This window comes from Gouania willdenowi, chromosome 1, assembly GCF_900634775.1.
Source record: "Gouania willdenowi chromosome 1, fGouWil2.1, whole genome shotgun sequence".
NCBI classification, from domain to species: domain Eukaryota; kingdom Metazoa; phylum Chordata; class Actinopteri; order Blenniiformes; family Gobiesocidae; genus Gouania; species Gouania willdenowi.
Window position 1 is genome coordinate 21,764,173 of NC_041044.1, and position 12,917 is coordinate 21,777,089.

The window sequence follows — 12,917 nt, forward strand, 5'->3', positions numbered from 1 at the left end:
GATGCTGAAGATCCCAGCAGCTCACACTCGACCAGAGTATGTGTGGAACCGAAGTGGACTACTGAGAGTGTCGCGATTGTGAGAGAAAACAATCAAAAAATGGGGCAAGCAGTGACAATCAGCATGTCCAGGATGAGGAGGAAGTTGCATGTGGGGAGAATGACGGGGGACTTGACTTGAAGGAAGGCCAAAATACAGTAAGAAATCCATTAAACTCTGACATAGATAGCAAAATAATAATAATGTTGCCATCAAAAGCCTGTCTCAGTGTTGTTTTTGTAGTTTTATAGAAGGAAACCAATGTTGAGGTGTCCCGAAAGCAGAAAAAATTTGCTTCAAAGTCACTAATAGACTTTTTCAGAAAAAGCTGTTTTTCTCAGCTTTTTGTCACAAACTAGCGATTTGTGTGAAACTTGCCTCTATTACACTACTGATTACAGAAGTACGAAACAAGCTAGAAACAAAAACATTTTTTTCTGATGAAAGTAGAGAGTCTAATCTGTCAGATTGTCATAGGACAAAATATGCAGTGAAAAATCAGTGAAAATCCTCTAAAATGCCTGGCAATATGGGGTTGGCTGCTCTGAAAATGGATGGCAGTGAATGAGTTAAGAAGCCAATGCCTCCTCAGGTAAAAGTCTCAGTGCTTCAAGGCTTGTTTAACTCCAGTTTTCTTGAGATCTGTATATAAGAATTTGACACATCAGGTGTAGATTGCACTGTTCCTGGGAAGGTTCAGGTTTCTGAATAAAGTTTTCCACAAACACGTTTCCTGCAATCATGCAATGGCTGATCCTGTTATGAGGATTAAGGAGGGTGATGTCAAAAGGCTCGTGCTCGCTGATGATTCTATTACAGCCGGTCTCTTTAATGATAGAGACAATTCTGGATGAGGGATGCTAATGAAGGAGACTGCTCTATTGCATTAGTGATGTCATTATTGTTCGCTATCACACTATTAAGAGGTCATTCTCACGAGAGAAAGTGACAAGGAGATAATAAATGATAGTCATAAAAAAGTTTAAAAAAATGAAATACAATATTTTTTGCCATAAACTCAATAAACATTTGATGCTTTATCATTGCTTTGAGAATTAATTTTTAGAAACAAAGTAGGTCGCAATCTTTTTAATTGATAAAATAAACATAGAAAGTGAACATAGAAGTTTAAAAACCCTGTTTGGCCACACCTGCTCCAGCTCCTGTATCAGGTGGTCTTTGGATTGGAGGATTTCCAACACTTTCCGGTCCTTCAGCTCTGCTTTGTGCTTCTCCCTGAGAAGTAAAACCATGAAAATAAGAAAATACCTATTATATTGAATTACTCCTAATAAAAAAAAAAACAGCATAATCAGGCTTATCATAAAATGTCTATGTCAAATACACAAATACGCCTCTGCAGAATCTGACATCTACTTACATATTGTTTTGAATTCTTTTATGTCTTAAATGTTGTACATTATTTGCTTCTTTTCATATATTTGTATTTTTTTTATTATTTGCCAACTCTTAAAGCCTTAACATGTAATGTTTGTTATTAGCATTCTTAGCGAAGAGCAAAGTAAGAATTTCAATGGCAGGAAAACGTTACTGTCCATTGACAATAAACATTTTGAAATACTTTTAATTTCTGGTAGTTAACTAACTAAATCTCCTAAATCATTGTGGAAAATTAAAAAAAAGAGCCAATTCCGTTCTTATTTGTAGCACATGATGTTTTCCTGAGCTTGTCGTCACCATTCTTTAGTACCTTATTTTGAAAGTTCCAACATGTTCTGGAAATGACACGTGTTTCCAACATACGTTTTTGATTTGTAAACTTAAAACCTTTTGGAAACCTGTTTTTCTCACCACCAACCTGTAATCCTTCGAGTTGAGCCTTGTATATGAAATGTCCTAAACCAGTGATTCTCAACTGGTGGGTCGGGACCCAAAAGTAACAATTTGGTTTTTAAACGGCCCATGTTACGCTAAATCAACTTTTCTGTGCTTTAAACATCATAAAGTGCTATATGGGCTTCATACACATGGCCAAAGTGTTTTTTTTATTGATGCCCTCAATCGTTATTTAGAGGGTGATTTGCTCTTTTCTTACTGCAGGGTGAACCCAAATACCTCGCTCCAATTTGATGACGCGTTCCTACTTTGATGACAAATTTGACATGGCACTGAGCTGGAGAAGCCACACCTCCAGGAAACTCTCTGCCGTGATTGACATATAAACAGAAACGCCCAAGAAGGTGAGCATGTCAGCATCCTTTGCAGAGTGCTATGTATGTATTTTCTACAGCCTATGTATGTACCTGTAAACGCCCCACCCTACGCTCTGTCTCGTGTTTATAAAGCAGCATTAGCTCGGCTACGGAGTGGGTGGGAGGAGGGCGGGATGTCCTCTGGCCCTACGTCACCGTGCGGGGAGGAGGAAGTCAGTGTCCCGTCTATAGACACGCCCATTCATGAATATGCATAAGTAGGCCGCAAATCAGCCTGTTTGTGTAGAGTTGCTCAGAAAGTGACTTTTCAGAGGGCAAAACTCGAGAAAACAGGCGAGTTTGGGAAAATAAACCTCAAATGCTATGTTTTTGGGGTTCATAGAACAAATGGTGATGGGTGAAAAATAGCATGACATGGGACCTTTAACCATGTGTACACTGCCCCAACATGGAGGGTTGCGTTCAAGGTGTCCACTCTATAAAACCGTACGAAAAAAAGTTTCATTTCTCTGCAATACAGTTAAGCACCTTATTAGGCAGACAAAAACAAGGTTTGTATCAAAAACCTCTTAGTTTTAACTGTTAAAACCAAAAAGAGACCAACTATTTTCTCTGCTCACTACTCTACACCTTCTCGCCGTCTTTGAGATCCTTCCTTTTGCTTCATCTTCTCTTTCCTGGCAGATAGTAGAATAAGTATATACTGTCCCTGGAGGAGCGGGAGCATTTCCTTTAATATTAGGCTGTGTTCAGCATGCCCTGAGCAACCAACCAATCACTGTACAAGGCTCACACAGGCAGGAGGGCTGATTGGTAGTTCCCAGTGGGTTCTGGTGCTTGACTGGGAGTCGACACAATTCTCCCGTGCATCAGGTGATACAATGCAGATTTACTTTCTGTGTGATCGTTTCTGCACCTGTCTCAGTGGAACAACACACTTTGATGGTTTCCTAAGAGGCTTTAAGCAACTGAAGAATAGATCGAGTTAAAATGAGAGGCAAATGTACGGGAAACTCTGCATGCATGCTGGGGCACAGTGTTTAACTTGATCAACCACAGCCAACAAGCATCAGAAAATGTGTTATGTGCATCAGTGGTGGAGAAAAAAGGGATGAGAAATGCATACCTAAAACCAGAGGTGACAAGTTACAACGTACAAATACTTTGTTACTGTACTTGAGTAGATTTTTCCGGTATCTGTACTTTACTTGAGTCTATACTGTATATATATATATATATACATATAAATATATATATGTATATATATTTTTTTTTTTTGGCAACTTTTTACTTTTTTTTTTTTAAATAAATATCTGTACTTTCTACTCCTTACATTTTAACAATGAGCTCATTACTTTAAAAACCTTGTCACTCAAACTAAACAGGCCACTAACTGCTTCGGCTGCTTGTGAAAGGCTTTTTAGCACAGCAGGACTCATTTTCAGACTGAAGAGGGCAATCTGACACTTTTAAACCAACTTTGACTTTAGTGCAACTTAACTGAGGTATATGCCTAGAACAACAAATAAATGCAGAAAGTTAATACTTTCTTTTTAGATTTTTTTGAAAAAAAGTTGGGCAAAAAAACCCAAAAATCAATATGGATGCATTTTGAATCGTTTCAAGAATAATATTGCGAAATATCGCCGAATCCATTTTTTTCAACACCCCTAGTATATAATATATATACTTTTATTTGAGCACTACTGAAGAAAAATACTTTTGCCACCTCTGCCTAAAGGAAAGCGAAAACAAAAAAAACATTTTGAATTACCTTTTTTTTTTTTTAAATAAAATAAAAAAGAAAAAACAAAACATAGTATTATTCAAATTATTTTATATCCACACATATCCAATTTAGAGTTGCAGGAGGAGCTGCGTCTATGGTACATCCTAGACTGGATGCCAATCCATGATTTTTTTTTTGCCTGTGCAGCATAAGGACAAAGCCTAATGATCTCTCTTTCGTGCAACTTAAAATCCCTGCAAAAAAGGTCCTGTTCAATCTTACATATTAAATGGTAAAGACAAAGTCTTTGGCAGGCCTGTTTCAACAGTCCAGCATATGAGCTGCCGAGCATTTTCATTAGAAAGGTTTCCTCCGTTTTAACTGCTTGACTGTGGATAATGGGGCTTAAATCAGCATCTGCACCAGATTCAGTCATAACCCCAGAAGAGGGGCCAAGGTGCTTTTTAAACCCCCCCATTGAACAACTTTCACACATTATTCCATTCACTTGTGAGATAAAGGTTCAGCTGCTGAGCTTCTCAGGTAGCCTTGTGAAAGATGAATATACGCACCGCTCCACCACCAAACTGACAGCCTGGGTCAGGTCTGGATTTGCTACTTGCAGGCGTTTCCACAGGGACCACACAAACTCCTTGTCTGCCTGTGGGGAGGGGGGGAGAAAAGATTCAGCTTGTCAACATCTATCTATCTGTGAGGAAAAAAGTCTGATATCTTGGATAATTAATTGGATTTTGGTCAACTTTTAACAAGAAAAGTAGCACCACATCACTGCTTTCCTCTCTGGAAACACAAAAATATGAAATAGGTTGCGCAGTGGCATTAGCATACGACAGTAAGGGTAGTCAATCAATAATTTAAACATCTTGTACACAACAGTTTTTGAAAGTCTGGTCAGGGTTGTCTAATCAGGCCCTGAAATCTTCATTGCTGCGCTGTGACCTTCTACTCAAGGGGAGCAAGCATTGACACTTGTCATTATGAACTATTTATGCCCGGGGAGTAAAGGGATCCCAATCAAAACACAGCAGTGGAGCTCGCATTTTCTTTATTAATCAATTGCTCTCCAGATATGTTTTCCACTGAAGCTCCAAAGTAACTAGCCCCAAAGAAACTCAGAACTGATGACAGAGAGAGTCATCTTCAAGCTGAAAAACCCCAGCCAGCCCTCGCCACATTTCCAATTCAAATTGTCTCGCTGCTTTTTCGAACATTTTTAAGCTACATTACATTTAATGAGCGACATCTAAAAACTACATTTTCTGACATTAAAAGACAGAATTATACCAAATCGACTTAATACAAAATTATCTGATAAATTATGTTCACATCATCATAAGATAAAAGTCATCTCTCCCACTGGAATCCGCTGGTCTCCAATTAGTACATGAGTTTTAACCCCCTTCGTAAAAGTGCCTGATCAATTATTTAGTAAAATGGCAGAGGCAGACCTTGATAAGTCCATGAAGTGAACATATAAAGTGAAAGGACTGTACAGTTCTGTCTCTACATACAGCTGTGTGCTGGAATAGGATCAGAGTGTAAACGGGGTGGGGGGTTTTTACCAAATCAACTATGGAACTCAGTTAACGATTAAATTTGGCGGCATGGCTTACTTGAAATCTGTGAGCTCCTTCCATCTGGCCTTTGGCTGCTATTAACTGTTCCAGAGACCAGTGTTGGGCCTGGACCCTCATCAAGAGCTTTACTCTGCCGTACGTGTACTTAAAGATGTGTGTGTGTGTTTGATGATCTTTGAATTATTCATATTCAATGTAGACACTGAAACACCATGGGCTAAACATACCAGAGAGAGCCACTGGAATTCAGCTCATATTAGTGAAATTAGCATGGTCTAGCAGGGGCATTTGTTGGCTGACAGATGAAACTCTTTGTAGTTAATGGCAGTGATGAAGTATATCATGCCAAAGACTTAAGACATCAGTGGTATTCAAATGCCACTATTTAAACCATGCACTCTACAACTTAAGGTCCCCATTAGACAGACAGAATCACTGATGGCTCTCACCAAGACCACCAAGGATGGCTTCTAATGTTAGGTAGCGGAAGCATAGAACACCTGCCAGTCTTGAGTTGAGCAGAGCACACTGTTCAACAAGTAGTGTGGTAAACTACGGTAAATAAATACAAATGTTATGTTACATGGAGGTAGATTTGTGTCTTAAATTAATCAAAAAAAGTTTACTTCTCAAAAAAATTATATTTTTAATCAAAGAAAAAAATATTTGAGACCCAAATAATTGCATTTGAACACTTTTTTTTTTTTTAATTTTCTATCTCTGATTGAAAATGGCTGTGCAGGGTTTCGTACAAAAACGTGAGTGTGATTTACCCGTTGGCAGGAATAAAAAGTTTAACAAATATTGTTTTGGGACCATATCAGGAATTTTTGGAAACGGGGGTGTTGAGGGTCTAGCATTGTGCCTAATGTCACTCTTGCAAAGTATTCTGGCATGATTTCAGCATAACTCTCCCAGCTTCTGTAAGTCACCTGAAGCATATAAATATAAAATTAATAACAGCAGTGAACTCTATTAACGTTATTGAGCATATTTGGTACAATTTCAGGACTTTTAATAGTGGGTAAAGTCATCTAAACAGGGAAAGATGATGAAACGTGGAAATAGGTGAACCCTGAAATGAAACTTTAGAAATATTAAAACAAAAAAAATTATATATACCCAAAAGTCAACCTTAATGGGTTTTTTTGGTTGTTTTTTTTTAACTGAAAATTCAAAGGTAGAACACTTGAAATAAAAAGGGACGTGACAAAACTGACCCATAGCAATTAATGAATTTTAAAACAAAATCACTCAAAAATCAAAAGTTTGTGCATCAGATAATTAATCAGTAGAATTTGTAAACTTAATGTGTTTATTTTGAAAAGAAATGCATGTATGTGCATGCTTGCAACATTACATTTTTGAGAAGATTTGAGTTCTGTTCTCCTAGAGTCAAAGAAAATTATACGTAAAATAATAATAACAATAATAATAATAATAACAATAATAATAATAATAACAATAATAATAATAATAATAATAAATAAGTACATTTAGAGTATCTGCATTCATTCAAAGATCAGCCTATGTGTTTGCCTTGGTTTGTGATAAAACATCTAAGCAATACAACTCCAATGTTGGAGATGTAATGTTTCTCTCACAATGCTGTTTGCCTAATCCCTGCCTTTAAAACATTATTTATGAATATGCAAAGTGAGAAATGCTGGGATTTTTTTCTCCCCTGCTGTTAGACACCACCTAGTGGCGTGTACGCATGAACTCCCTCATTCAATAACTATAAAATATGTCTGAACAAAGAGTTTTGTGGGTACCGGTATGTATTTCCTAAACATTTTATTAGCGATAGGATATTAACCAATCAAAATGTTAAAGCTAATATACTATATTTAATGAAGGCTAGTGAACATGTTATTTTAGGTAAATATTGGATTTTTTTTTGATGACATGACTTCTAGTTGATTGACAGCTTTGGGTCCTTCCCCTAATGGGTCAAAATACATTGCAAGAACAAAACAAAATTACTTTTAACTACAACTTAAATCAATCAGAAGCTTTCATTTGAATAAAACATCTATTATATTTGTAGCATCATTATTAATCATAGCAGCCACCAGCGGTCTAATTATGGGACCTGAGGGATGGTTTTGCAAAGATAAAAAAAGTGACAAAAACCTTTATAGAATAAGAAAAAACATTGTCTTTTTTGTGGTTTAGGCTTAGATAGTAAATAGATTCACTGAGATCTTGTGGTCGTAGTTATGTATGGATGGAAATATTATATTTTTAGAGTAAGTGAAATACTGCTAAGCAGTTGGGCAAAATATGAATATTGTTATGAAAACATAAAAAGTGCACTGACTAATTTTAGGCCTTCATTTAATGTTGCCTGAGGATTGGCTTTGAATCCCATGCATTTATGATTGAATATTGTGTATTGAGGTAGTATATGGACTATAAATAAAACAAGCTGTCATTAATTCACAGTTAATATAATACATGCATGTTGAAAAAATAAAATAAAATAAATGTGTTACTATTTCCATATTTGCTTACCTGACACTGCAACAGTTCATCTGATAACAACTTCACCTGTTCTTCCAAGCTTGCAATGCGATCTTCATCTTCAGAGTTCATACTGATACTATGAAGACAAAAAAAGAAGCTTTCAACCAATTTGCACAGTCTGGACATGTTTTAATGCACAATATAGGATGATACACCGCGACAAAAAACAAATAAACTATTTCACATTAAAGCTGAGGTTTCAGTGTGTTATATTCCAGTTGTTGTGCTTACCTTTTTTATCGATACTCAGCTAAGCAGTGAGATATGAACACGGTGACAGCTTATGGCAGCTTGTGTTTACTTGCTATAAAGCTAATCGAAGCTAACATTAGCTACATCCGGCAAAACATTCAGAGGACGAGAGTTTACTTACTGTCAGTGCAGCGAACACACAGTTAGAAAGATTGCGCTTCAGATGAGGGTTAGTGAGTCCAAAAGCTGAAAACCCTTCAATACATAAATTCATGTATGATAGACAGAGTGAACGCTGCCTGTAACCACGGATACCATTCAAACCAACCCGCCTCCACCTCTTCCTGTCACCAGCCGCCACGTCACTTTACGACAAGAGCCAATGATGTACGACAGCGAAACTTATATCTACCTTTTAAAGTTTCACTTCAATGTGTTTTTTAGACTGGTTAATACAAAAAATAATAAATTATTATTATTAAAGAATTAAAAATTATTATTATTATTATTATTATTATTATTATTATTATTATTATTATTATTATTATTATTATTATTATTATTATTATTATTATTATATTGTATAATTTTCGGCTTTTTTTTTTTTTTTCAATGCACTTAAAAATTACTGCAGACATCAGATATATTGTCAAAAGTGCAACTTTATTGCTAAGATTGTCCTCAAGAGTTAAAATGCATAGAACAATCCCAAAATAAAAAGTAAATGAGGCTCTGTCATTCAACAATTTCAAGCTTTAACCCAACAGCAACTTCACAGTAGCTTAAATTTTCTGATTAGGAAATCAGATAACTACATATTTTACAACATATAACATTACAATTTAAAAAATTATAAACTATTCTCTTAGCATCTCAGCATAATGCGAATAAAAACATGCCTGTGGCACACATAGAGCCTACTCAAAGGGTAAACAAATGTAAACAAACAGGGTGCTGGCTCACATCGCGCTACGGTAACCCGAAAGGACGGAGCGCGATAAAGTCCGGAAAAAGTGTGGTGGAAAAAGGAAAAAGTAAAACAGTTTGCAAAATAAAAAGTTTTTATCTACAAATTCGATAAATTGATTAAATCGATTTTTTTGCCCAGCCCTAAATTTGAATTTAAATTTGAATTTTGTATTTTATTTTGGCAGTCTTAAGAGAAAAACAAAAAACTTTTACAACAAATCAGCCGAAAGGATGTAGGTTGAAGCAAAAGCTTATCCCATCACAAAAACAAAACAACAAGGCTCTCTAGATAATATTTTTTTTAAATATTATAATTATTAGGAAACTAATGTTGCTAGTTTTACAATATACATTCAATATATATTCTGCACAAAGTTCTATATATACATGTTTAAACATGCACATCAAACATATATACATGTACACATTTGCACACATAAATACATACATACATATACATATATACATACACATGCATGTACATAATATCAATAATATATTATTTAATATTTACTATACAAATTTCATCAATTAATGTTCAAATATAAAATAGTTTGACAATATTTAAATCAATAATATTCTCTATCACAATATATAGCTTTTATTATGTTTATATATTTAATACCATTATATATTACTGCTGTCCAGGGTAAAATTATTGCTCTTCTTTCATATACTTATTAATGATATGTAATTTATAAAGCTTCTTAAACTGATTTTTGTTGGTGCTTTGTTTTATTTCATCATTTGGGCGGTTTCATAATTTAACCCCTGTTATATACTTTACCTCACATCAATCTTTATTTAGCTTTTTGCAAAAAGCTTGTACTGTACATTGTTATATTCTTCTTTAATTCTGCTGTCTGTATTGTCCTGCATGTTGCGGTATAAAACGCAACATGCTAACCGTTTATGTTAATTATTTTTCATCAAATACAATTTTGGTTCTTGATCAAAATAGTGACTATTGTGCTAATGTAGTTTGGTACAGTTATCCTATTGTAATTAACTTCAAAGAAGAAGAAAAAACAACATCATTCTCTACAGAACTAAGCATACTGCTGCTGTTACATTGGTGGGACGACAGCCCGTACTGCACCAGTAGTGACGAGTTGTATCAGCTCACGTGTCCTACTGGATTCTTATCAGGGGCACATTTTAGCTGACAATAAGTGAAGATCAAGACAAGCTCAGAGCAGCATATACCAAGTCCAAGACCACCATGGGTCAAATCCATGGGCTTTAAATTATAAATAACTATAAATGAAAGAATCCTTTACTGTTCAGTCCTTTGAATCGGAATAGAGAATTCAGTATAAATCACATCTCACTTTAGATTGGATTTAATTTGTGTGTGTGTGTGTGTTTGTGTGTGTGTGTCTGTGTGTGTTTGTGTGTGTGTACAACTGCATTAATTTAATAAAAAAACAGTGTTTTATGGTGTATGATTACAAAGCCAATACATCACGTGTAAATAACGCACATTCAATGCTCAACAAATTCATGCTCATGGTTTATATAGGAGACTATAGTGGATGTAGACAAGTTGAGGGCCAAGATCCCAACGACTAATCTCTGCACTGGAAACAAGTAACGCTAAACACTCAGATAATATTAAAAAAAAAAAAAAAAAAAAGAAATTCAAGCAGTCCAAATACCTGGGTGTTGAAATAAAAAGAAGATAAAAAAACACTGATTGTATATTTCATAAAGACTAAACTATTATTCTACTTCAAAATCAAATTAATCAACTTCAAATTTTAAAATGCCGTGCTTCTATATGCTTAATAGAGTGAGTGTGCTTTCAGAATTAAGAACACGTAGTTTTTCTATGTTTCATCTCGAAATAATTTGCTGTATCAGCTAAAATGAAATTATTTACAAAATTCTGCACCTTTCAATAATACATAATAAATTATAGTTAAAATATATATATATATATATATATATATATATATATATTTTTTTTCTTGACCCATAACCTATGACTCATCACACCAACAGGGGTCCTGGTCACCATTTTTGTAAAATTCTGTGTTTAGGTTCAGTGCAATACATAATAGGTAAATGCCAATTTAATTACTTAAAATAACTTCCTTAGCAAGGAGGTCAACAGTGTTATTAGCATAAATTGTATATGAGTATATAACAACGCGTGACTGGCTGGACACAATAGATTGTATAAAGGTCCCCTTGAGTGCATAGGCATTGTTTTATGGGCCATAAATATTTGTCGTCATATTTGACCCAAACAACCACTCATATTAGGAGAAGTTACATTGACAATTGATATTGATCTTTATTGCAGTTTAGATTTTTATGTGTTATATTTTGTGTTAATCAAGATGATAAAACATTTTTCCTCTTTTTTTTTTTAAATTTTTTTTAGGCACTCATATTTGAAACATATGAACTCATGTTTGTGTTTGACATCTGCTTTGCTTGATAAAAACTCCATATTGTGTGGCTAATGTGTTTTAATTGTCGTCCTGATTCAGAGTATACAGTGAGGAATTGGAAAATGAAGAAATATGACGACTGGCACGCATCTCCAGTCAGACAAATGTTGGTTCATCTGCTCACTGTTACACATAGAGAGAGAAATGCATTTGGCTGAGCTTGATTAAGCCGCTCCTTGACCCACAAACACTGTCTCTCATTAGGGTCCTCATTTGCAGAACAATTTTAGAGGCAGTAGACCACCAGATAATGTGCAGCATCTGCCTGAATTATGGTCAGACCCAGTTGACACATGACATCTATGAATAAGCTCCTCTAACCAACTTATCATGTGGAAAACTAACCATAGCGCATCAGCAGCTGTGTTTTGAGTCCAGATCCCAAAGTTCTTCTCCAGGTCAACAACAAGTACAAGAGTGGAGCAGCTCCAAAATGTCACACAGCGTCTCTGTCACTGGAAACCTTGAAAATGGTTGAGCAACACCCAGCTGGTATGGCTTAATCGGCCCATTTACCAAAGCTGATCCCCTCTTGGGAAAGATTTGATTGTTCTGTTATTATCTTTAAACTATTCTCTTACGCCATCAAATGCAAATAAATTGGTGACAGATACTTACATGCTTAAGTGTTTTTTAGAGCGATGTTGCACCATGCTTTCACCATGTCTACTTTGGATTTCTGTCTTTGTCTAAAGCAGCCAGCATTGCTCTAAATGTGTTTGTTGCTTGCCAACTAATACCAAATGAATCCAGACTTGGTCTATTGGTCTACAGTCTCTCTACCAGGATTTTTTTTAACCCAAAACTTCTGAATATGCATTTTATATTTACTATGTATGAAACAAACTCTGAATTATTTTATTTCTTAATTCATTTTCACCACAATCTCAAAGCTTATTGTGTATTTGTGTGTGCAATAGTATGTAAACAATAGACTTTTACCACACAAAAATCCATTTACTCTTAATCTCATGATCAACACAAACATGATGAATTATTATTATTATTATTATTTGGCCTTTCTTGGTAGATATACTGCATACACTGTATTCTGGTGTACTGTTGTGTATACATATCACTTAAGTACCTAGGTTCCCAAAGTAGGGTACGGGTACACCCTGGGGTACGCAAATTGACATAGGGGGTACATGACATATGTAACATCAGAAACTAGAATATAAATAGAGCAGTTAATGCTAATGCCAGGTTAAAGCTAAGGCTAGGTGAA

General features: G+C 35.3%; 1 protein-coding gene across 2 annotated transcripts in view; it reads right to left on the reverse strand.

Annotated features, from left to right (window-relative positions):
- The window catches only part of cntln (centlein, centrosomal protein), a 105,759-nt gene extending 97,158 nt beyond the window's left edge, over nucleotides 1-8,601 (reverse strand). The window contains exons 1-4 of one of the 2 annotated variants that reach the window (XM_028457186.1): nucleotides 8,443-8,601; nucleotides 8,058-8,145; nucleotides 4,515-4,603; nucleotides 1,191-1,275 (exon numbers count right to left, since the gene is read on the reverse strand). In XM_028457186.1, coding sequence (XP_028312987.1) covers nucleotides 1,191-1,275; nucleotides 4,515-4,603; nucleotides 8,058-8,138 — 255 coding nt within the window. In that variant the 5' untranslated portion in view covers nucleotides 8,139-8,145; nucleotides 8,443-8,601. Of the gene's footprint in view, nucleotides 1-1,190; nucleotides 1,276-4,514; nucleotides 4,604-8,057; nucleotides 8,146-8,300; nucleotides 8,382-8,442 lie in introns of those variants that run through there. The other variant, XM_028457195.1, reaches the window with a different exon arrangement.
- Nucleotides 8,602-12,917: the final 4,316 nt, after the last annotated feature.